The 22,976-nt window shown below is 46.6% G+C and overlaps 2 protein-coding genes across 9 annotated transcripts in view; one reads left to right on the forward strand and one right to left on the reverse strand.

Annotated features, from left to right (window-relative positions):
• Nucleotides 1-3,467: 3,467 nt before the first annotated feature.
• MED8 (mediator complex subunit 8) lies at nt 3,468-8,746 on the reverse strand. 5 transcript variants are annotated; one of them, XM_027603836.2, is made up of 7 exons: nt 8,676-8,746; nt 7,219-7,400; nt 6,244-6,370; nt 5,578-5,718; nt 5,300-5,381; nt 4,678-4,926; nt 3,468-3,852 (listed from the first exon to the last, which is right to left on the reverse strand). In XM_027603836.2, the coding sequence occupies exons 1-7, from the start codon at nt 8,679-8,681 to the stop codon at nt 3,788-3,790; spliced, it is 852 nt and encodes a 283-aa protein (XP_027459637.1). In that variant the 5' UTR covers nt 8,682-8,746; the 3' UTR covers nt 3,468-3,787. The 5 variants fall into 5 exon arrangements, with proteins under 5 accessions (XP_027459637.1, XP_027459627.1, XP_027459665.1 ...); XM_027603826.2 differs by having other exon boundaries at nt 6,244-6,388; XM_027603864.2 differs by having other exon boundaries at nt 7,219-7,337; nt 8,676-8,721.
• Nucleotides 8,747-8,799: 53 nt separating this feature from the next.
• SZT2 (SZT2 subunit of KICSTOR complex) overlaps nt 8,800-22,976 on the forward strand; it is a 50,403-nt gene continuing 36,226 nt past the window's right edge. For 3 of the 4 annotated variants that reach the window (XM_027603781.2, XM_027603792.2, XM_027603803.2), the window contains exons 1-4: nt 8,801-8,912; nt 18,640-18,765; nt 19,074-19,247; nt 19,532-19,702. In XM_027603781.2, coding sequence (XP_027459582.1) covers nt 8,886-8,912; nt 18,640-18,765; nt 19,074-19,247; nt 19,532-19,702 — 498 coding nt within the window. In that variant the 5' untranslated portion in view covers nt 8,801-8,885. Of the gene's footprint in view, nt 8,913-18,639; nt 18,766-19,073; nt 19,248-19,531; nt 19,703-22,976 lie in introns of all 4 variants that reach the window. The other variant, XM_027603813.2, reaches the window with a different exon arrangement.

Below are 22,976 nucleotides of genomic sequence, written 5' to 3' on the forward strand. Positions count from 1 at the left end.
AGAGGGACGGGTTTAGGATGACTTCCATAGACCTGGCTTAGGTCACACCCAGGAAAACTAGGGGAAAAAAAAAAAAACCATCCATCCAGAGGAAAGGATGCCTGGACTTGAACATTCAGAATCTGAGGAACCTATGGATCCTAGGGGCAGAGAGCTCTGAGCTGAAAATAAAAGAGGTGGTCCACAGACACAGCGGGCAGAGGGATAGAAGGCCAAAAGCTGCCAAAAAGGAATGGTCAGAGACGTAGGGGCCAAGTGGGGAGAAAGAGATGAAGAGGAAATGCTCGGCACTAGGAAACGCCATGGAGATCAAGTAAGATGAGCACTGAAAAAATTCTGGATTTAGCCAGTAGGTTAACGTACATCCCTTAGTAATTTCTCTGGACAATAATCAGTTGACCCGGGGTGGGCATTTGGAAAGATTCAGCCTCCGTCCTGCCTGGTGCTGGGATCAGCTCACACGGCTCCTATGTCCACAGGGCACAGAGAATACATTGTCCGTAAGGAGGATTATTCTGTACAAGAAGCTCAGACAAAGAGAGAGGTTGTTCCCAGCTGCCTGGGGGAGGTGAGAATGGGTGGGAAAAGGGACCAGCCTTGCACAAGGGTATTCCTGCAGAGTTCAGCTTCCTCCCTGACAGCAGGACAGGTGAGCAATCTATACCTCCAGCTCAGTCCTCAAGACAGAACCCATTATGGAGCTGGAAGGAGCACTTGGCTACAACCTATTGATTTTGGCTGTTTCACAAGAAAGTACAAGGTTAAGTAAAATTGGCTAGGTAGGGCAGCAGTAGACCTCAGAAGGGGTAGAGAATGGGGTGACTAGAGTAATGAGTGAAAGGGAGGTTCAACAATGACAGAATTCTAGCCACAGGGCGGAGCTGGAGACAGACCAGTCCTAGGCAATGGTAATGGTCCATGCATATATGGATTAAGTAAGCTTTTTTTTTTAAAGATTTTATTTATTTATTTGAGAGAGGAGAATGAGAGATAGAGAGCATGAGAGGGAAGAGGGTCAGAGGGAGAAGCAGACTCCCCGCTGAGCAGGGAGCCCGATGTGGGACTCGATCCCGGGACTCCAGGATCATGACCTGAGCCGAAGGCAGTCGCTTAACCAACTAAGCCACCCAGGCACCCCTAAGTAAGCTTTCTTAATCTCCTTCAGTGGGATGGACTCTGCACTGCAATAAGATCTCATGGTTTCTCAGTGCTTCATTCTCCATCCTAGGCATAGGCCCAGGAGACGATAGCCTAATCTCATTTCCCAGGGGCCCCGAGAGTAGGAGAAAGCACAGTCCCCAGGCAAAACAGATAAGTCAGAAACAGAGGAATACCCCCAAAGTAGAGCAAGAGAGCCATCTTTTACACATCCTAAATCTAAACAAGTAAGCACATCACACCCTCTTCTTTAAAGGGAGCACCATATATATTCGTCCCCAAGGGAGTGGAGGGAATGCCTGGGTGAGGAGAGGGAGATACTTTCCATGGAGGCATTTACCAGGTTGTGTGGGTCCCAAAGTTGGTGATGCTACATAGGTGTGTGTACTCCAGAGGATGTGGGGATAGGAGGGGGTCGGAAATGAGAATGTGTGTTTCCAGAGTAAGTAAAGAATATAAAGATGTGAGTGCCTCTAGAGTAAGGAATGTTTGCATAAGGGCCCAAGATGTCGGTGAGATCCTGCACATATTCCTGTTGGGTCAGGAGGACATTTCCAGTCTGGGAGGACAAGGAACCGATTTCAAATATTATGGTGGGAATGAAGGTAGTAGTAGTCTGAGACAACAAAGTAACTTGGGGTTGGTGCCTCTCAATAGGAGGGAATCTTCTGGTGGAATTAAGGACGGCAGTCACCAAAAGCTCCTTCAGGGGTTTTGGAGACATACAACTTGAACTTTATCCAATATGGTTAGCTCTGACACTTCCAGCAGTGAGGGAAAAGGTAAGAACATAAGGAACACTTGAGCGGGCCAACAGAGCAGTAAAGCAGCACTGCTGAAGTGGGGGAAAGGTCTGGCATTGCCTCAGAGATGATAAAAGGACTCCCCACGCTGTTGGGTGCTATGACCACTGAACTCTGCGGATACCATCTCTTGTCTTGATGGAGCAGGAATGGATGTGACATTGGGGACCACTTTTCCAGTTCTTTGCTGCCACAGCCTGGCAGAATTCTGCCCGGCACCAAATGCCAAAGCACCGCTGTGTGACAGAAGCGAACAGAAAAAAGGCAGTTGGAAGGTATGAGCAGGCCCTCCTCATACCGCTCAGGACTTTTACATCAAAGCTAATCAAAGCTAAGAAAACGTTTTATGGACAAATTAAAACTGCCTTGCAGCAACTTTGAAAGTCTCTGACATATGGTCTCTGATCCCTATATAGCTCCCTTATAAATCGCTATTGCCTAACCCCGACACGGTGGCCAGAAATTTAAATAACTTTATTCAGAGAGGGGCACCTGGGTGGCTCAGTCGTTAAGCGTCTGCCTTCGGCTCAGGTCATGATCCCAGGGTCCTGGGATCGAGTCCCGCATTAGGCTCCCTGCTCCGCGGGAAGCCTGCTTTTCCCTCTCCCCTCCCCCTGCTTGTGTTCCCTCTCTCACTGTGTCTCTGTCAAATAAATCAATAAAATCTAATAAATAAATAAATAAACAAACAAACTTTATTCAGAGAAACCCTTTGGTCTTCTCCTGACTCAAACCCTGCCCCTGCCTGCAAAGGAGCAGCAAGAAAGGCAGCTTAGGCTGCAGACCCAACTCACGCTGCTCTTCAGCTTTATGCAAAGCAGGCAAAGGTCCTGGTGGCTGTCCCCACCCACCAGCAATCTGGCTCTTAGTTAGAGTTTCAGTGGACTGGAAGAAAGCCATCCTGGCTGGAGTCCAGGCACCAGGTATATTATGAGGCCAACTGAACCCTGAAGAAAGGTGGTGTGAGGTATAATTCCCTTCTCCCTCTAAAACGAGAAAAATGAGTCCAGGAAGAAGGGGCTTCTTCACATGCTAAGAAAATCCCTTTCTCACACAGTCCTACCTGGTAGAGCCACTTCCTGGGAAGCCCCCACCTACTGGACCTGCAACATCTTCTTTCATGTGTACGGGGTGAGGTAAAGGATAGTTGACTTTGTGACTATTTCCCAGGTAAGAGCTGAACCGGCTTCTTAGAGGAGAGAAGGAGAGCAGACCCACACTTCACCAGAGCTGCAGGTGGGCCATTTGTCCCCGCCCAGAAGCTTCAGTGCCCGCAGCTCGGAGAGATGGCCAGGATGGAACCTGGGCAGGGGGGCCTGCAGAGCCAGCACGCCCCTAAGGACATACAGAGGCTATGACAGTTTCTGGCCACACAAAGTAAGCACAGACTTTCAAACATAACAGAACAGCCTGTGATCTTGGGTCTGTCAGCTCACTACTGACGTGAAGCAGTATCAGATCCCGCTAAGTTCTGGATCCAGGATTGAGGAGGGCAGTGGGGAGAAGTGGCTGTAGAAACTACCATTTATTGAATACCCGTCATTTCATAGACTATACTAAGTGTTTTACATTCATTTTCTCATTTTAATCCTCACAACAACCCTATGAGGTAGGTATCATCGCCAGTTACAAATAAGAAAACAGGCTGAGAAAAATGAGGTCACTTGCCCAAGGTCACTCAGCTAGTCAGTGGTAGAGCTGGGATCTGTCTGGTGCTGAAAGCCCATGTTCTCTTTATTGTACCCATGTAGTTCACTTTGAGCAAAAGGCAATTTCACTGCCCAACTCTGTAAGGGGCACCTGGGAGTGGAGGTTGCCGGCCACACTCACCGCTGGTAGGGATGCATTGAAGCTGACTTGATGTTGGTTTTTATTCCACTTGGCATTTTCCCTAAAAGGAACATGAGGAAATACACTTGAAGCATGGTGGGACTTTCATGATAAATCAGAGAGATGGTCTCCCAGGTTCCCTTCCGCCACCCCCTTCCTTGCTCTATCATCTCAGAACCTCTGTGGCCTCTGACCCTGAGTAGCAAAGATCAGAGATGTGGGTCCCTGAAGGTGTCTGGGAGGAAAGGGCTGATAGTAGGAGGGATCAAAACACACCCCAGTGGTCTCCTGCTCAGCTACTCCCAGAAAAGACAGCTAGACTCCATTTAATGTCACAGGTTAAAAAAAAAAAAAAAAAAAGAAAGAAAAAAGTTTTCTCTTATTGTAACTGTTTCTTTTCCTGGACAGCTTTGGGGAAAAAAAAAAAAAAAAAAAGACCTCTTTTAGCTACATACATCCAGACTCCTCCAGACTGTTCTCATAACTATTAATGCTAAGCAGGACAGAGGAAACAGAGAAAAGAGTACATGGAGCTTGCCTGTTTGTCAATTCCCAGTGTACCTACTGAACGGTCTTAAGACCATTAGTCTAAGAAAAGACCCTGACAGCACACCTTGTACCAGAGTAAATGGGACAGAAAGGTAGTTGAGACAGAACTTTAAGATGGGGGTAGGAGGTGCAGTTTCTGCTGCTCAAAGTTCTTCCTTTCTCTGGTGCCTGCTACAGAGTCTCAAAGGAGATTTTTACTCCTAAAAAATTGTTTTCTGAGTCACGGTCCAAGAAGAAAGGGAGAAAATCTCCAGCTCTGGGATGTTGGGGGCCCAGACAATGCAGCTTATTCCTACTTCCACAAGGTCTGCAACCATGTCATTCCCTGCCCCCTTACCTGTTTGACCTGTTTGAGCCATCTGTACCCCACTGAGCAGCGGCTGCTGCTGGCTTGGAGCTCCTGCCATCTGCACCTGCTGTAATCCTGAGGCTCCTGCAAGAATGGTCCCAGCTCCGGGCTGGCCCGGCTGGCCAGGACCACTGCTGCCTGAAGGTCTCCAATTAGATAGCCCCTTCCCAAAGGCCACAGCGGCTACTAAGGCATTGGTGTCTGCAGGGTTAAAGGTCTGCTTGTTTGGCCGGAGACCTGAAGAAAAAGGTGAAGTGAGAAGCCTGAGGTACGCCTCTGACCCTGGACTGAACCTAGCAAGAGGAAGACCAGGCTGAGCCCAGGGGCTCAGAGCACCAGGGCTCAGCAGCATCCACACTCACAGGCAGCCCAGAGGAAGAGCCCCCAAAGACCCTCACAGCTATCTCAGAATTCTCCCCTCTCGTTTTGCCCATTTCCTCCACCTGCTCCAGGGCTAGCCCTAAGTACACACGGCAAACAGAATGGAAACGTCCCTTTCCTAAGCAGTTCGGTCTTCTGTCCTCACTTCACCACCACCAAAACCACCACTCTTATTCCAGCGACCTTCTCCCGCTTTTCCTTCTCCATTTTGCCACCAATCCCTCCATACCTCCACTCTCCGATTCCCGTTCCTCTTTGCTGATTTTCTCCAGAAGGTTTGAGCACATTTTATTCAAGCTCTGGATCTGCTTCTGTAACACATAGATATTCGTGCAGAGATCAGGACAAACAAGAGTGTGGTGAAATTTCTTCCTTGTGCTCTTCCAGGGACAACTTATGGGTAACCAACTGTGCATCCCCACCACACACAAACGGTAATGCCTAGCTTCTCGTGATGGGACTTGAGGGATTCGGGGGGGGGGCAGCAGGGCAGTGACGCCATCCAACCTGAGCTGCGTCAGCACCAATGCGGGCCGCATCTGTTGTTAGCTGCTTCTCTTGCTCTTCGACCTCAGGGTCGGGCTTGGTTCTCAGATGGTCAGGGACCACCTCATGGCTGAAAACAGGCACTCGTCCTTCGGTCTGCCGCTATAACACACAGATTTTACTGATCCTCCTATGCAGTTCAAGTAGATTCAGTCTGGCCTGATATATATGGTTCCTTCCATAGGCAAACGGTACATTTTCAGGGAAAACACCACCTGACACTTAAAGTATCGAGCTTCCAAGGACACTACTGCCCTTACTCCCTGCTTCATTTCTGTCTCCTCACACTTCTATTTCTACCACGCCTAGAGGCAAGGTTCTTTGCTACATTTTAATAAAATACCAAAACAGACAAACTCACAAAAGAACGTACTTTTTGCTCAAGATAGGTATTGGAGGAGAAAGGTCTTTGCCTTAGTGACAGAGGCCTCAGGTTTATCTGGCACTATTTGGGAGTGGCTCCCCAACTCCAGAAGGAAAAAAAGCAAGGTCTCCAAAATGCAGCCCTTACTTTCTATTGCCACACGCTACACATTCAGAACTTCTAAAATAACCAAGCAACAACTGTGCGCCAAGTCCTCATCTAAGAATTTAATTTCCCATGTTGTACCTTTCTCCTCCTCTTACCATGAGATCTTCATCACGGTCTGGGGACAGCACCAGAGGGATGATGACCTGATTACGGAACAGTGGTGTCTTTTCATGCTTCAAGACCTTGTTCAAAGTGTTCAGCTGTCCGGAGAGCAAGGCAAAGCTGTCCAGGACAGAGGGCCTGGTGGTGATAAGGTGTCAGAATGTTCTCAGTAAAGTAGCCTTGAAGGGGTCCCTCAAACTAGGAATTCCCAGGCTCACCCCAAAAGGACTCATTGCACTCCAACTGGACTGGGCAGGAGGGACACACTTTCAGTTTCTGACACAGGTGGAGAAATAAGGCAGTTCATTCTTTCAATGGGGTGAGGACCAGTGACAAAATAAGAACCATGGCTATACCTATCACTAAACATTCAGAAACTGGGTAAAAACATTCCAGGCCTGAAAATAGGACCCACACTTCCAGAGTAGGTTGGACCTAAAAGACTCAGCAATATCTGTGGTAAGAGATCCAGGATGAACACGAGATTCTCACCATAGTGGGAGGACCCACTGAGAGAGTACCTCCTCCCAGAGAAGTCAAAGGGTAAGAATCAAAAGCCAGAAAGAACTTGGGTTATGGGGCACCTGGGTGTCTCAGTCATTAAGTGTCTGCCTTCGGCTCAGGTCATGATCCCAGAGTCCTGGGATCGAGCCCCACATTGGTTCTCCCTCTCACACGCTCCCTGCTTGTGTTCCCTCTCTCCCTGTCTCTGTCAAATAAATAGAATCTTTTGAAGAAGAAAAAAAAAAGAACATGGGTTGGGAAACTGGGTATTTCTCTACTTCCATGGCCTTAAGACAAACTTCACTTGTTAAATGCTGGTAAAAACCCAGCTCTTTCCAAATCAAAAGATGTTTGCTAAGTGAGAAGTTGTGACATCACTGGAGATGTCCTATCCACCAGGAGGCCTCCCCACCCCACCCCCAGCACCCATGGAGCCCTCCTCAGCTTGCCCTGGCAACCCTTACCAGGTCAGCCGGTCATACTCGTTCTCCAACTTGTAAATGAAACTCCCCAGTGAGTTCTTCAGATCAGCCACTTGACTCAGCAGTGCATCTAATGATGCCTCAAGCTGCTTCTCCTCCCTCTGCACCGACAGGAACAGGTTGGTTACCCAGAGAGCCGTGAGTATGGCACATACAGAGGAAGGCTAGAAAGCCAGGATGACAGTATGCAAAACTAGTCAAGTAACACAGGATTTCCCTAGCACAGGAGAGCCAGGTTGTTTTCTATCTTCGGTATTTGGGTTACAGACAGCATCAACCCTTAGACCTTTCAATCCATTTGCCTCACCATTCCTCCTTTCTCTCATCATCTCCTAATTCATGTCTGGCTTTTCTCTGCATCGGAAATACTCTGTACTCTCTCACTGAGACACTTTCACCAGACCTAATGCCGGGGCTTTATTATCTTTGTACACCTCTGCAGCATATGTATTTTAGCTTCTCCTGTACTAGAACCTGCCTTGTGAGCCTGGTAGTTCTTGCCAATAACATAATCTCTGGGAAACCTACCCACACATGAAGGTTTCCCTGAATACCAGGCTTGTACCACCGCTGCCCTCCACCCTCCCCGACTCTTCCTTTGCCCTCCACATTTGATGTTTTCAAATTTCTTCTTGCTGAATTAATCGGCACTCATTTTAACTCTGTGCCAATATTCCTGTGTCCCTTTCACAAGCTTAGTCAACTTATAAACATTCACTGACAGTCAACCAGGTGCAATAAAGTAACTGGCAAGTGAAAAACAAAAAAATGCACATGCTCCTAAGCACCAGAGAAACAATTTTAAATGCTGGGGTGTCCGCAAACATTTTCCTCCCATCTGTGGTCTCCAGTTTTATTTCATTTCTTCATCCTTAACAACTAACAGGCTCAGGGTGGGAAGAATGATGCAAAATCGTCTTGCAAACTCACCAATGTGTATGACATGAGCCTTGATCCTGGGTTCCACCCTCAGCCTCATATTATAATTAGCTCAGCTTTCGGCCATCCCCTACCCCTCCCCCAGCAATTCCTTCACCCCTCGGGTTCCTCTCCAATTCCAGATCCCTTGTTATGTCTGCATCCAACAGCGTCCATCCAAAAGCCTAGGACGGGGCCTGAGCCAACCCGCCATTTTCTTGAGCCGTCTTCCTTGGAATGCATTTCAACTTTCCCAGGTTACAGTAGCCTCATCCTTTCGTGCACCACAGCAAGTCCACGCGTCCTCCTTCCTCGCGACTCGGCCACTGTCTCCTGCCAGATGGGCCCCACCCCCCACCTTTCCAGTCGGCCGCGCCTCCCCATCCCGCGGGCCCTTACCCGCCAGCTACGGGCTCTGCCCTCTCCTCTCAGCCCCAACTCCTCACTCTCCTCGGCCAGCCCACTCTCACTCCTGTTCCCTGAAGCTAGCTAGCGGTCAACAGTCCCAACTCCGCTCTCACCTGCATTGCGTCGGCAACGGAGGCGGCAACGACTTCCCCTTCCGGTTTCCTAGTCAGCGAGCCACTCTCAGAGGGCTTCGTCCCCCAATCAGAAAACTCAGAACTCGGCCCTCCCACTTACTTCCGGTTCCTGCGGGGCCGCAGTAACCGGGTCAGGGGTCACGAGTGGAGCATCTTCTCTGGCCCGGGCCCGTGCGGGAGGGCTGTGTGATGGCCTCGGAGCGCCCGGAGCCGGAGGTGAGGGGCGGGCGGGCGCAGCACTGGGCCCTGGGCCCCGAGCCCCGAGGGGGAGGGTCCGGCAGCCTGGCGCGGCAGCGGTCCTCTCCCGGCCTGGGGGGCGGCCGTGCCGAATTGCCTGGGCAGGGATCGGCCCAGCCCCGAAGGCCCGACAATTGAACCTCCTCTCCGGGGCCCGCAGTTTCCTCAGGGGGGGCTAGAGCAGAAACCTGTCGCTTTGGCTTTTTTTTATTGAAATTTCAGACACGTCGCCGACTCTAGGGCTCTCGGATTCTTCGGTCTTAATAATGATCCTGTGGTTTGATTTTCTGCTGCAGTTTCCGTAGGCAACACGGCAGTAGACCTACTTTGCTGGTTTATGCATTTCTCCAAACATTGGAATGACATAAACAGCATGAATTAATTTAGTTGTAACGCTCATGCACTTGGGAGCAGCTTTGGTTTCGCGAAAAAACATTTGACTCGGAGTGAAACCTCGTTCCAATATTGGCGCTGCTATTTAGCTATCTGTGCAACTTTGGGCAAGTCTTGACTATCCGGATCCTGTTTCCTTCTTCATAAAATACCTCTCTTATGGTGTGAGGACCTTATGTATTAAACCAGAAAATGTGTATGAGGCATCCATTAGGTGCTAATGCAAGGAACTTATACCTACATGTTATTCGTACTTGTGCGAGGAAGGGAAGGTGGCAATATCCGTTTTCATTTACAGATAAAGAAACTGAAAAGTGAAGGAGGTTAAGTACCTTACCCAAGTGCTACTCAGCTGGGAAGTAGCAGAGTTTTGAAGTTAGAAGAGCTGAGCATAGAATCTATCAGATTTGGAAAGAATATCACTAGAAGAGGTGCCCAGTGTTCTAAGAGAGTATGTGGGAAGGGTGAAAGATGTATATAAGGACACAAATAGTAGTCATTACTTATTGAATGCTTACTGCATGCCGGGCACCATTCTCAGGACTTTACCAATATCAGTTAGTGCTCTCATCCCTAGACACTTTTATCATCTCCATCTTTCATTTGGGAAAATGGAGGCACAGAGCTCACCAGAGTAACATGGTTACACAGCTAGTAAGTAGTAGAGCCAGGATTCCCAAACAGGTGACCTGGCTCCAGATCTTAATTTTTAACCATCATGATTATGGTATAATAACGTAGCCACAGGATGGTAAATCTCCAATTTGTTGGGATTTGATGTGATGAGACCCAAGATTAAGTAGGAAACCTTGTACTGTTTAAAAGAATCAGATGGGGCGCCTGGGTGGCTCAATCAGTTGAGCTCTTGATTTCAGCCCAGGTCATGATCTCGGGGTGGTGAGATCGAGTCCCACGTTGGGAGGAAGTCTGCTTGAGATTCCCTCTCCCTCTTCCCCTTTCTCCCTCAAATAAGTAAATAAATCTTTAGAAAAAAAAAGAATCAGACATGTTCCACAGGGATGGTGGAATAGCCCATGCATCAGAAATATCAATATTGAGAAAGAAGGAAAGAATTCGGAGTACATCTCCTTAAGGATTAAGATGAGAAGAAATGGGAGGATGTTATAGGGAAATACAACATACCTTTTAGGCAGGTAATCTAAAACAACATTGCCCAGGGGCACCTGGGTGGCTCAGTTGGTTAAGTATATGGCTGTTGATTTCTGCCCAGGGCATGATGTCAGGGTCATGAGATCAGCCCCAGGACATGCTCCACATTCAGCGGGGAGTCTGCTTGAGATCCTTTCTCTCCCTCTCTCTCTGCCCCTCCCCCCTCTAATAAATAAATAAATCTTAAAAAAAAAACAGCATTGTCCAGTGGAAATCTAACAGAAGCTATATATGTAAATTTTCTAGTAGCCACATTTAAAATGGTAAAAAGCCAATTTTAGTAATGTATTTTATTTAATTCTGCATTTCTAAGATATTACCATTTTGACGTGATAAAAATTATGAGATATTTATCATTCTTTTTTTTACCAAATTTTTAAAATTCAGCATGTATTTTTACACTTAACAGCACATCACATTTTGGACTATTGGACTAGCAACATTTCAGGTTCTCAGTAGCCCCATTTGGCAGTGGCTACAGTATTGATCAGTGCAGATCTGTAGTAACTTGAAGTCAAGACACATACTTGTGGGAGTCTCATTCAGCCAAAAGTTAAGCATGTGTTAAGTTCTTGGTTTGCATTTCCGAAAATTTTATCTCAGAAAGTAAGGGGAGTGAAGAGTTCTGTCCCTGGGCAGAAAAGTGACTGACTTTTAGAGGTTGTTACAATCCCAAGACAAAAAAATTGGGCATAGTCAGATTTAAGAAATCGTTTATTCATCAAATACGTAAAATAGTTTATGAGTGCTACTATGGACTCAGAATTGTGCCAAGTATCAGGGTGGATGCCAAGCAGTGTAAGACAGACATGTCCCCTATTTTAATGGAGTAAACAAACACTGAATTATAATGAGGGCTGCAAAGGAAAACTAGAGTGAATGAGTGTTTAAAAGGGGTTCTTAACCGACTTTGTTAGGAAGTGTGAGGGGAGGGGTGGGTTGGGATGCCTTCTCAGAGAAATGACATTTCAGCCTGAAGACTGAGTAGAAGTTGGCCATGAGCAGAGGCAATAGTGAAAATCCTGGGGTGAGAAGGAGCTTAGAGCCTTCAGAGAACAGAAGAAGCAGCTGCTAATGTGAGTGCAATGTGACAATGAGAGTAGCTAACACTTCCAGAGTGCTTACTGAGTATCACCTAGTCCTTGTAAAATCTCCATGAGATAGCATTATTATTTTCCCAATGTCACAGATGAGGAAACTAAGGCACGGAGAGTTTAAGTAACTTCACCAAGGCCTTATACCAATAAGCAGCAGCAGAACCAGTGTTTAAAAGATCCTAGGTGCTCCAATTCAGTGGGAGATTGGGGAGAGATGAAAAGAAGAGTGAGGTTGAGCCCATGCTAGAGGTTCAGGACTTTGGCATACACACAGTAGGAAGGAGCCTGCAGACAGTTCAAGGGGGGAAAGTGTCTAAATTATCTCAGGGGATTCTGTTAACAGAAAATAGCATGAGGGTTGGAAAAGGCTTCAAAGATTGATTATACCTTAATCACAAAGGGACGGGTGTAAAGAACAAAGAAAAGCCAACAAATTGAGATGGCCGATGTTTCCTTCATCCTGGTATACATGGTATGCAGCACAGTGCCTAATAATGTATTATTCATCTTGTTATACATGGTATGTAGGCCTCAATAAATGTTCCAAAGAATGCTAGGCTTCCTCTCCCATTGTTCGGATTCTCATGTTTAATTGCAACAACATCCTTATGAAGTAGATATTCTTACCTACATGTTATCAATGAAGAGACTGAGGCCTGGAAAAATGAAGTAACTTGTCCAAGCTCACATCAGTTTGAATCCAGATCTCTGACTCCAGAACCCTGCCTTCTCTTTGCCAGACTTCCTCCAAGAGTAATGTACTTCAGACTCAGGATTAAATATCAGGGAATTGAAGCTCCATGTGAGTGTGGATGCTGGGAGAACACAACTATTTCAGAGATTGTCAGACATTAAAGTGGAAGAATCCCTTGGGGAGCTTGTTAAATTTAGGTTCCCGAGTCCTATCAACTCGAATTCAGTTGGTCTGGGTGGTGCCCAGGAATCTGCATTTTAATAAGCACCTCAGGCCATTCTGATGCACCTGGTCCTTGGATCACACTTTGAAAACTACTGTTCTAGCTGCTTAAGTTAATTCTTAAGTCTCCTGGCTCTGATCAGTTACATCTTGCATGTGAGGACCTCTTCGAGATGATGGTTTTTAACACATAGCTGTTGACTTCGAAGGATTGTGGATGAGGGAGAATGTTGTGAGAAAGCTCATGTTGAGCGAACGCCCCTGGTTTCAAAGCTCACGTTGAGCGAACGCCCCAGTTTCAAGAGATGGATTCTGTAAGAACTGGTTGATGAACTAGGTGGGCTTCAGCTTGGCCTTGGGCAGTTAATCCATCATTCAAAATAACTTTAAAGACAACGTAGAGAAATGGAAGCAATACAGTAGTGGAATTAAGCAGCCTACTAACTACTACTAATCTAAAGAACGTTTCTAATACCACAGCCCCTGAACGTGTCCTCCATCTGGTTTATCCCCCCTTTCCATCCTCATCTAGCAAACCCTCCTCAATCTTCAGGGTCACTTTCTCCTAAGATCTAGCCTGGGTCAGGTTACTTTGTTGTATGCTACCATAGAACCACATTCTCCTTTGGTGCACTTACTCGGTTTGTAATAATACAGTAATTAGAGTGATTATTTGATTAATTATTTTTTTCATTATAGGGTAAATTTTGTGAGAGCAGAGAATGCCAATTTTTGCTTTCCATGGTATCCTTAGGACCTAGCCTGGTGCTAGCATGTCGCTGGCTCTCCATAAATTTTGTTGACCAATGAATGAATGCACACTCACCTTGTCTTTGTCCTCTTTGGACCGGGATGAGGACTTGATGGCATCATGATCAAATTAGCAGGGAAATTAAGCTGGAAAGAGATTTGCTAGAAGGCAAAACAGCACTCTGAGCCTCACAATAGAATAATAGACTGAATTTACCCAATGTTCAGGACTAATTGAATAATTGTATGTGTCCCAAAAAGCCTGCATGAGGACAGAATGGAGGATATGTCTTAACAGCAACACAAGTGAGAAAGTCATGAAGGTTGCCTGCGGCAACGGTATGGTAAAGCTTACAAATAGAACTTAGGAAACTCTGAATCCGTGATCACACCTGGGTATTGTGTTCCATTCTGGCCCCCACATTTTTTTTAAAGATTTTATTTATTTAAGAGAGAGAATGAGATAGAGAGATCAGGAGAGGGGGGAGGGTCAGAGGGAGAAGCAGACTCCCTGCTGAGCAGGGAGCCCGATGCAGGACTCGATCCCAGGACTCCCAAGATCATGACCTGAGCCGAAGGCAGTCGCTTAACCAACTGAGCCACCCAGGCGCCCCCTGGCCCCCACATTTTAAGTTGAAAAAGAGACCAGCTAGTGTTCATAGGCATATGATATAAGAAATAAAATAGTGAGGAAACCGGAAACCATGGCATTTGAGATATACCTAAAGAACTTGGGAGATGTTTACCATGGAGAAGCAGAGACTCAGGACTGCCCTCAGAAGTTTGATAGATTCTCCTTTGGCAGGGGGTCAGACTTTCCTTGTGGGACCTTAGGAGGTAAAACCAACAGTGGTTTAGATGTTTTCAAGAAAACAGATCTCAAGGATGGGTCAAGATTATATCAAGAAGACATTTTGGCTTAGTGTGAGGAAACACCCAACTATGCCAGGTAACTGGAGAAGAGCAAAAAAGCTGGTGAATGGCTATGCGGGACTCCTTCCAGACTTAGAGAAGCACCTTTTTGATTAATTACTTGTTATCGTTACACTAATACATGCATTTATCCTTTTACATGCCATTGGGGGAGGCGATCATATTTTATAGAGGAGGAAACCAAAGCTCAAGCCCAGAGGCTTAGCTATCAAAGCACACTTGCTTTCAAAACAAATCTATTAGAACCCACACCAGCACCCCCTCCCCAGATTCCAAGAACCGTTTAAAAAAAGAATATTAGAAAACCACATATTAGTGAAAACCTGGTAAAAACAACTTTTGTGGAAGCAAGGAAAAATCCAAACAATAAAATAGGCTAGTTTTTCCGTAAAGTAGATGAAGGACAGGAACTCTTGAACAACAAAGAGCAGATGTTGATAACAGTGAAAAACTAGGAATCACTGGTAAGAAATTCAAAACATAGCTTGAAACAGAGAAGAGAATAAATAAAGCTTATGACAGCAATTTCCCTCATTTATACATTCATTCAAATATTTGAACACCTTGTGTGTCTTGGCACTGTGCTACTTGCTAGGGATACAGCAAAGAACAGTATATAGTCACAACTTCTACCTCCCTGGAGCTTCCAGACTTGTAGGGGAAACAGACATTATGAAATACACAAATTCTTCATTAAAAACTGCTGGGTGCTATGAAGAAGAGCTATAGACTGCCTTGTGAATGCCTGATGGAGGTACCTAATGGTGTAGGGAATCATAGAAAGATTCATCCATTAAACCCAGAATCGCCAAGATTTTAGTCCTAGAAGATGGAATGAGCAATTGTTCCCAGTTGTTCTTACGGTACTGACCCACGGACATGCGTTCTCCCCTGTTTAACCCGGCTCAGTTGGGGCCCAAACTCCCTTTGGTGTTTCCTTGCATGGCTGAAACAGATTGGTGTTTGGAAAAAAGTCTTCACTAACTACCAAAGAACAAGAGGAAAATAGTACCGAGATTAGTGTTAATATTATCTCACCTTGAGAATTAGTTTTACTATTTTTATTAGTTTTACTTTTTTAAGTAGGCTCCACACTGAGTTGGAGTGTGATTAACTTGATCTCCCTGAGATCGAGACCTGAGTTGAGATCAAGAGTTGGACACTTAACCAGCTGAGCCACCCAGGCGCCCGCTGATTATTAGTTTTAAACATCAACTTTGCTTTGCTTAGAACATATGGTGAATTCACTTATTCAGCAAAATCATGTGGAGCATCTGATGTGCCAGGCACTGCTGTAGGCTCTGAGGATAGAGTGATAAACAGGACTGCTGAATTCGGGTATCCTTCCTATTCTGATAACAGTCCGAGCCCCAGCCTATCCTTTTCTAGATAAGACCCTTGGCAGGGATCCAGCATCAGCAGTTAGACAAGAGTGGGCACTCATCTCACACCCACACCCAGCTCAGACAGGCCTGAGAGAGAGCTTGACTGGTTTATGAGAGCATCCCAGTCTGAGACCAAGGGCCAGGCAGAGGGCAAGTAACTGCTGCAGTTTCTTTACCCGTAGATTCCTCTTCTGTTTCTAGCATCTTGGTAATGAGGGTGTACAATCTGATGGGACCTTTTGGGGGAATGGTGGTTAGAAATGATGGAAGATACCTATATCTGATTTTTCTAGTTAACTTGGAAATCATTCTGCAGCTTACTGGTTTCCAGTGCTATCTTAGCCATCCTTGACACCTTTTTGTTACTTTCCAATTAATCACCAATTTTTGTCTTATTCCAAAGACTCCTTAAAATGGCAGCTAAGCTCACTTGTCTTGAAAGTTAGTTCAGCTGAATGTGTAAAACCAGGCTTTCTCAATGAAAGGCAGTACTGGCTTTACATTCTGGCACAACTGCTGTCTCATGGGGGGTCAGTCTCACAGTTCACAGAAGGGCTGCTTTGAGTAGCTCTGGTCTAGGCCATGGTCATCTCCCCTGGTCGTTAGGGAATCTTTCTGAATCACGTGGTAGCTAGAGGGAATTTTTTTTTAATGCAGATATAATGTTACTGCTCTGCTGAAAAAAAAAAAGTCAGTAGCTTGCCCTAACTCTGGTGATAAAATCCAAAATCCTGGCCAGCACCTACCTGAGCTGTAGGGAAACAGTAAAATAGAGAGTTGTGTGATTTTAGGTTAGTGTAGAGAGCTAACACAAAATAATATTGAATCACATCATATTGATGTTTAAATTGTTTTTTTATCTTTCTGATTATGCCAGAGCATCCTTTCTGCCTGTAGAGACCCATCATTCATTCATTTTTTTTTTTTTTTTAAGATTTTTAGGGATGCCTGGGTGGCTCAGTCAGTTAAGCATCTGCCTTCGGCTCAGGTCATGATCCTAGGGTCCTGGGATCGAGTCCCACATTGGGCTCCTTGCTCAGTGGGGACCCTGCTTTTCCCTCTGCCTGCCCCCCTCCCCCCCACTTGTGTGCACGTTCACGCTTTCTCTCTCTGACAAATAAATAAAAGCTTTTTTAAAAAAGACTTTGAGAATGAGAAAGACTTGGGGGGGGGCAGAGGGAGAGGAAGAAACAGACTCCCCCCTGAGCAGGGAGCCCAACGTGTGGGGCTCAATCCCAGGACCCCGAGACCAGAAGGCAGATGCTCAACCAACCGAGCCACCCAGGCACCCCAAATCTTTTCTGCTCTTTCCCCAGTTTTATTTGACTTCTGTTCCTCTACCTACTAATTGTGTTAAATCATTTCACTTTTTGGACCTCAAGTTTTTTTCTGTTAAATGTCTTATGTGCAGACTGAGTGAAGGTACTTGTGTGAAGAACCTTGTATTGTGCCTGTTAATAACCTGTAATAGTTAATTTGTATCATGTTCTTTCTGAGTGCCAGGCACAGTGCTGAGCACTTCATGTACCTGATTTCACTTAACCCACTTAACAACACTAGATTGGTATTAGGATTAGATCCATTTTACAGATGAGGGCATTGAAGCTTGGGGAGGTTAAGTACCCTTTCCCTGACCTCACAGGCTACTAAGAGGCCGAATTGGGACTCATGCCAGGCTGAGTCTGAAGTTCTTGCACTTAGCCTCTCCGGGGGACTGTTAGATATATTATAGGTGCTCAAGGGATGGGAGTGCCTTCCCTCTCCTTGCCTTCTGTTCTCACCTGTGCCACATCCCAGGGACTGTTTCTGCATCTTTTGCCGTGTGCCTTCTGTCCTGTAGAAGAAAGGCTTTTCATCTCTGCTCTCCACCCTCCTGTCTGCCCCAGCACCCTTCCATTGTGATTTTTCCAGGGCTTTTTCTACTTCTTCTCCCCATTCCCCCACTTAGGGGAAGAAAAACCTTCCCTTCCTTTCCATACCACATTTCTTAACAGGCAATCACTGGCCTCTTTTCATTTCTCTTCTACCACTCTCTTCAGTGCTTATAGCCTGGCATCTCCCCCTCACCCGTCAGGGACCCAGGACGAGCAATTTGCAATTTGTGTAAACCAAGAGGACAGTAATCTTTTCATTGGAGGCTAGAGTAAGGGAGTAAAGGAATTTCAGATAAACCTTGATCAGGAAGAAACGTTGGGGGAGTTCAGACCAGTGGACCCTTGTTTTCTGCATGAGACAGTAGGTGAGTTTATCTGCCAGGACTCCAGGGGTTGAAAGATCGGGAAACGTTCTAGGGGAAACAGGAGAAGTTGCTTAGCAGGGAGAAGTAAAAGGATGGGTAAAGGCCCGCCAGAGGCGGCACGGCAAGGTGACAGGTTTCTTCGCGTCAAAGCGCAGCTGTTAGTGGTATATGTGTGGATAAGACAGAATGTCGCATCCATCCTGAATCACTATTTGGCAGGGCTTGTGAATGGAAGGACAGGGACGCAGGTAAGGGAGCTGACGCTTGGCAGGACACTGCTGAGTCAACGGTTGTGAGGCAGTAGTGGGAAGGGTCTAGAGTGCTGACCGCTAAGAAGTGTGGAGGGTGGGGAAAGTGTAGGTTGTGACCCGAAGAAGTTGAACTTTGAGGCAGCCTCACTAGTCACACAGTGAAGAGTCCTTTAGTGGCCGCTGTGGTCAAGGCTTCTTAGGAGGAAGCATGTAGCAATATTAGAGTATCTGCTCTGTTGTAAGCAATTTGCCACACATAGGAACACAAAAATAGAACAAGACAGTCCCTGCCCTCAACGAGCTCGTGGCTTATAGGAGAAACACCTACTAAATGTTCGATAACGTGAAAAGGTCACTTCATGAACTTAGAAGTCCACGTAGGGGGAGCGGGAGCAGAGAACCGAGCCCTTGGGAACCCCATGCACTGAGGTGGGAGTTAACTTTTCGCCTCTGCTGCCTTGCTTCTCACTCACGTGTCATGTACTCCTTGAACACGTTCCTTGTGCGGTCACCTGCGGATACCAGGAACTCAGTGAATGGTTAGAAATTTTTAAATGTCTCTTTGTCTCCAGGTAGAAGAAGCTGGGCAGGTGTTCCTGTTGATGAAAAAGGATTATCGAATCTCCCGAAATGTCCGCCTGGCTTGGTTCCTCAATCACCTGCATCAAACTGTGCAGGCCACACCCCCGGAGATGCTGGTGAGGCTCAGAAACATACAGGATACGAGGGGCTGGCCCAAAAGAATCTACTTTTTTAAGAGGATCCTAGAAACGGGAGGGGAGATTAACTCTGAGGGGTCCAATTCTAGGATGGGCAAGTGACTTTGCCCACAAGATGATTCCACAGGGGAAATGCTGTTTAATTTTCCAGACAGGAAGAATATATGGTTAGGTTGCAGGAGGTGGCGCCAATGATTTGCCATTTTGGATACAGAAGTTCAGGTCCTGGAAATAAAAGGGGTGACTCTTCCCAGACCCTTTGCCTTTCTCTCTGTCCTAATTGTCAGCTCCAGTCTGAGCAGGAGTTGGAAGTCCTCAGCGTCCTGCCCCCTGGGTGGCAGCCAGATGAACCAGTGGTCTCAAGGCCATTCCTCCTTGTACCTTCCACCCGGGTCACCTTCCTGGCTTGGCAGTATCGATTTGTCATTGAGCTCGACCTGAGCCCGTCTACTGGCATTGTGGTAAGGGGGTAGGGGGGGACAGTGGGAGGAAAGGAGGGAGTAGGGGGTGAGGGAGAGAGGGAGAGGCCTGAGAGAAGTGAAAAGGGATCCCAGCCTACCATTGGAGGAAGGAAACAGGCTTTTAAATGGTGAGTGTTGAAAGACAGACCCCGCCCCCTCCATCTGTGGCACCGTATTTGGAGGTGTGATCAACCTTCAGAAAAGAATTCCCAGGGAAGCTGCTCGTTTCTGCTCTGGGCTGCTTTTGGTTACACTTGAGAGATCTTTCTCTGCCTTGCCCTCAGGATGATTCCACAGGAGAGATCTTGTTTGATGAAGTTTTCCATGCCCTCTCCCGCTGCCTGGGCGGGTTGCTTCGACCCTTCCGCGTGCCCGGATCTTGCATCGACTTCCAGCCTGAGATCTACATAACCATCCAGGCCTACTCCTCAATCATTGGCCTGCAGGCCCACCAGGTAGTGCATACTATCCCCAGGTCTGTACCCTCGTCCCGTCTCTGCAGTCTGTGCCCAGAGTCCCCAGCTCTGCCGGCTTCTTGAACCTCTTTACTAGTCATCTCTGAGTCTCTCTCCTCTCGAGAAGAATCTGTTCCTCTGCTCTTCAAGAGCCTTCTCATGAGCTTTAGGTCAGGTGGCCTTGATTAGACAAATGCCTCTCTCACTTCTTCTGTAAGTCTGTGATTCTGGCCACTGGAGGTCTCTGTTTTAGGCCTCCACCACCACCCTCCTAATTTTATTAGAAGATTTGCTTGTATCCTTACTCCTGGCACTACCTCTGGGAGATGATCTTTTAGAATAATTTTATGATTTTGAAATATAACAAATACCCAGAAACATAATTTCTGCCAAGGACAGAGGAGGGTCATTTCCTATGAGGGCCTTGTGAACTGCTGGGTGTTATACTGACCATACAGATAATGCACAGGGCTTATCCACCACCCAAGCAGGCTAGCACAAGACACTCCTTTTGGACAATGGCCAAGTCTGTTACTGGAATATCTGTTTTGGGCTTAGATAAGCAGTGGCCCAATTTCCCCTCATCTGCTCTTAACCACCCTCAATTCTTCGGTAGGGGCTTACCCTGAAACTGTCCCTGATGGCCATGTTGTCACCTTAGCTGTCAAACTGGCACCTGAGGGTCTGAAATCTACAGGGCAATTGGTGCATGTCTGAATCCCAGCCGTCTGCTGTGGTTTAAAGTGCTCTTCTAGTACAGCTATTAGGACTGTTGGTTGTAGGCTGCATCCCCAGGCAGAGGCCGAGCTTTGCAGGCACCAATAGCCAAGACAGGGAAGGCATAGGTGTTAGGTAATCACTCAACGCTTGGTTCATTTTGCCAGATGCCTACTGAAGCCCAATTTCTGCAAGGCCTGGGCTACGTCCTGTAGTCACAGATGAATCAGACACTGTCCCTGTCCTGATGGGAGGAGTTGAGAGTTTAGTGGTGGGGAGACAGATATTGAAGGAGGTAATTCCAGTTGAATGTGATAAGGGCACTGTAAGTAATGACTCAGGTGCGGTGGGAGCACCGAGAAGGAGGGAGCCCCAGCCAAGCCTGGGGCTGCGACAGGAAAGACTTCTGCACAAAGAGGCATTTGAACTGAGTCCTGAAGGAAGGATTGAGGTTAACCCTTCAAAGAAGGGGAAATGGGCTTTCCAGACAGAGGGGCCCAAAAGCAAAGCCACAGAGGGCCCTCCCAATCACAGGTGTCCTTTGACACAGTAATTTTGTAATTCTGTTTGACACAGTAACCTTGAATGTAGGGGTGGGGAGTGGTAGTAAAGAGGAGACGAGAGAGAGAGATAAGAGGGACACCTAGCTGGCTCAGTCGATGGAGCGTGCAACTCTTGATCTCAGGGTTGTGAGCTCGAGCTCACTTAAGTGTAGAGATTACTTAAAAATAAAATCTTTTTAAAAAAAGAGAGAGGTAAGTGGAGGCAGAATGATGAGAGGCTTTGAGTGTCATGGCTAAGAACTTGTCCTTTGTTCTATTAAAAGAGTTTAGCGTGATGATGCAAGCGCTGAACTGGATTCACACACCCCTGTATTTGCTTGCCGGCTGTGAGCCCTTATGCAAGTTACTTAACCTTTCTGCACATCTGTCTTTTTTTCCAAAATAGGGATATTAACAGTAACGATATCATATGGTAACTGATCAAGCACTTAGAACAGTGCCTGCCACATGGAAAACATGCAAAAATGTTAGCTATTAAAACTGTTCAGTTATTAAAACTATTAAAAATGGAAGGTTTTTAAATGGATGGTAACGGGATCAGATTTGTACATTGGGAGGATGGATTAGAGGACAAATTCTGTACTGAGGAGAGCGGGCAGAAGATGATTGCAGCCCTGGAGAAGAGGTGGGCCCTGAACCAGCAGTGGAGAAAGAGGAGGCTTACTCAGGTTACCCCCCAAGCCAGAGTCAGCCCCAGGCTAGCTTCCTTCCCCCACCCCATCTCTAAAGCTCCCCAAGATGTATCCTGCTGTTCCTTAAAACAAAACAAAAGATCACAAGAATAATGTACGTCCATTGAAGGAAATTTGAAAAATGCATAAAATAGAAAAACAAAACTCACCGGTAATACACCACCCAGAAATAAGTATTATGAACATTTGATGGAATTTCCTTCATGTCTTTGAGTACTTGTTTATCCTTGCTCACTACCACCCCTCCATCCAAAGAGAGGAGAAACATCAGGTGATTCGCATGGTTTGACGTCCTGCTTTTTTAATGTGTAATCGGGGCATTTTTCCTTGTCAGGAAGTATTCTTTGAAGATACGATTTTTAATTGCTGCCTGGCTTAATATTTTATCACATTTTATCATTCTCTATTTAGCCAAACCCTATTGTTGGACTCTTGGGTTGACCCACTTTTCATTCCTGTAAACAGTACCGCTGTGAACGTCTTTCCCACCTTAGAGCCCCAGTTCCTACTATTCGTCTGATTCTGTTTTTCTTCTCATAGTCATGCCTGTGGACGTACAGAGCCCCCCTCTCCTCTCTTCTGGCTGTGACCACCCACTTGCCCAGCCCCAAGTAGGGAGTGAAGAGGCAGCTGTTGCCCAGGAGGGCAGGGGCAGGGGAGTAGTCTGCATGTGAGAAGGTGGTAGGGGCCTGACAGGAGAGATCACAGGGGCTTCCAGGTCTGTGTGAAGTTTCTAGGGTGGGAGCACTTATATTTATGTTGAAAGGAGGAGGAAAGGAACCCCATGGAGAAAGAACGAAGGTATTAAGCAAAAGGTCCAAGATTAGTTGGAGAGATTAGCTTTAGGGGAAAAAAGCAGAGGAGGAGTGTTTTCTTGCCTCAAAAGAACAACAGAAACATAAATAGATGTAAACATTGGGCAGACATTGTGGGTATTTTCAGTGGGTTGGAGAGTAGTACACCCTTCTGGTTAAAGTAAGCCAGAAGTTCCCATTGGCTGGTTCCCTCTCTCTGTGAAGAGGGGCATGGGAGTTAACCTGCTGAGGGTAAAGGGAAGGAGGGAGCACTCACTGGGAAGATGATTTTGCACCTAAAAGAGAAAAGGTCCAGAGCCGCCTCTGTGTGCCGTGCTTTGAAATCAACAAAAGTAAAAAAGCATGAGTCAGAATGAGAAAGGCTTGGCCAGGCTGAGGTGGGGTAGTCTGGTGACCTGAGATGGAAAATCTTAGGGCACCGCCATGCGGGAGCTTGGGGGAACCCAGTGTGTGGGACTGAAAGCAGAGGAAGGTTGTGAACCAGATT

The sequence above is a fragment of the Zalophus californianus genome, chromosome 4, assembly GCF_009762305.2.
Source record: "Zalophus californianus isolate mZalCal1 chromosome 4, mZalCal1.pri.v2, whole genome shotgun sequence".
Lineage (NCBI taxonomy): Eukaryota > Metazoa > Chordata > Mammalia > Carnivora > Otariidae > Zalophus > Zalophus californianus.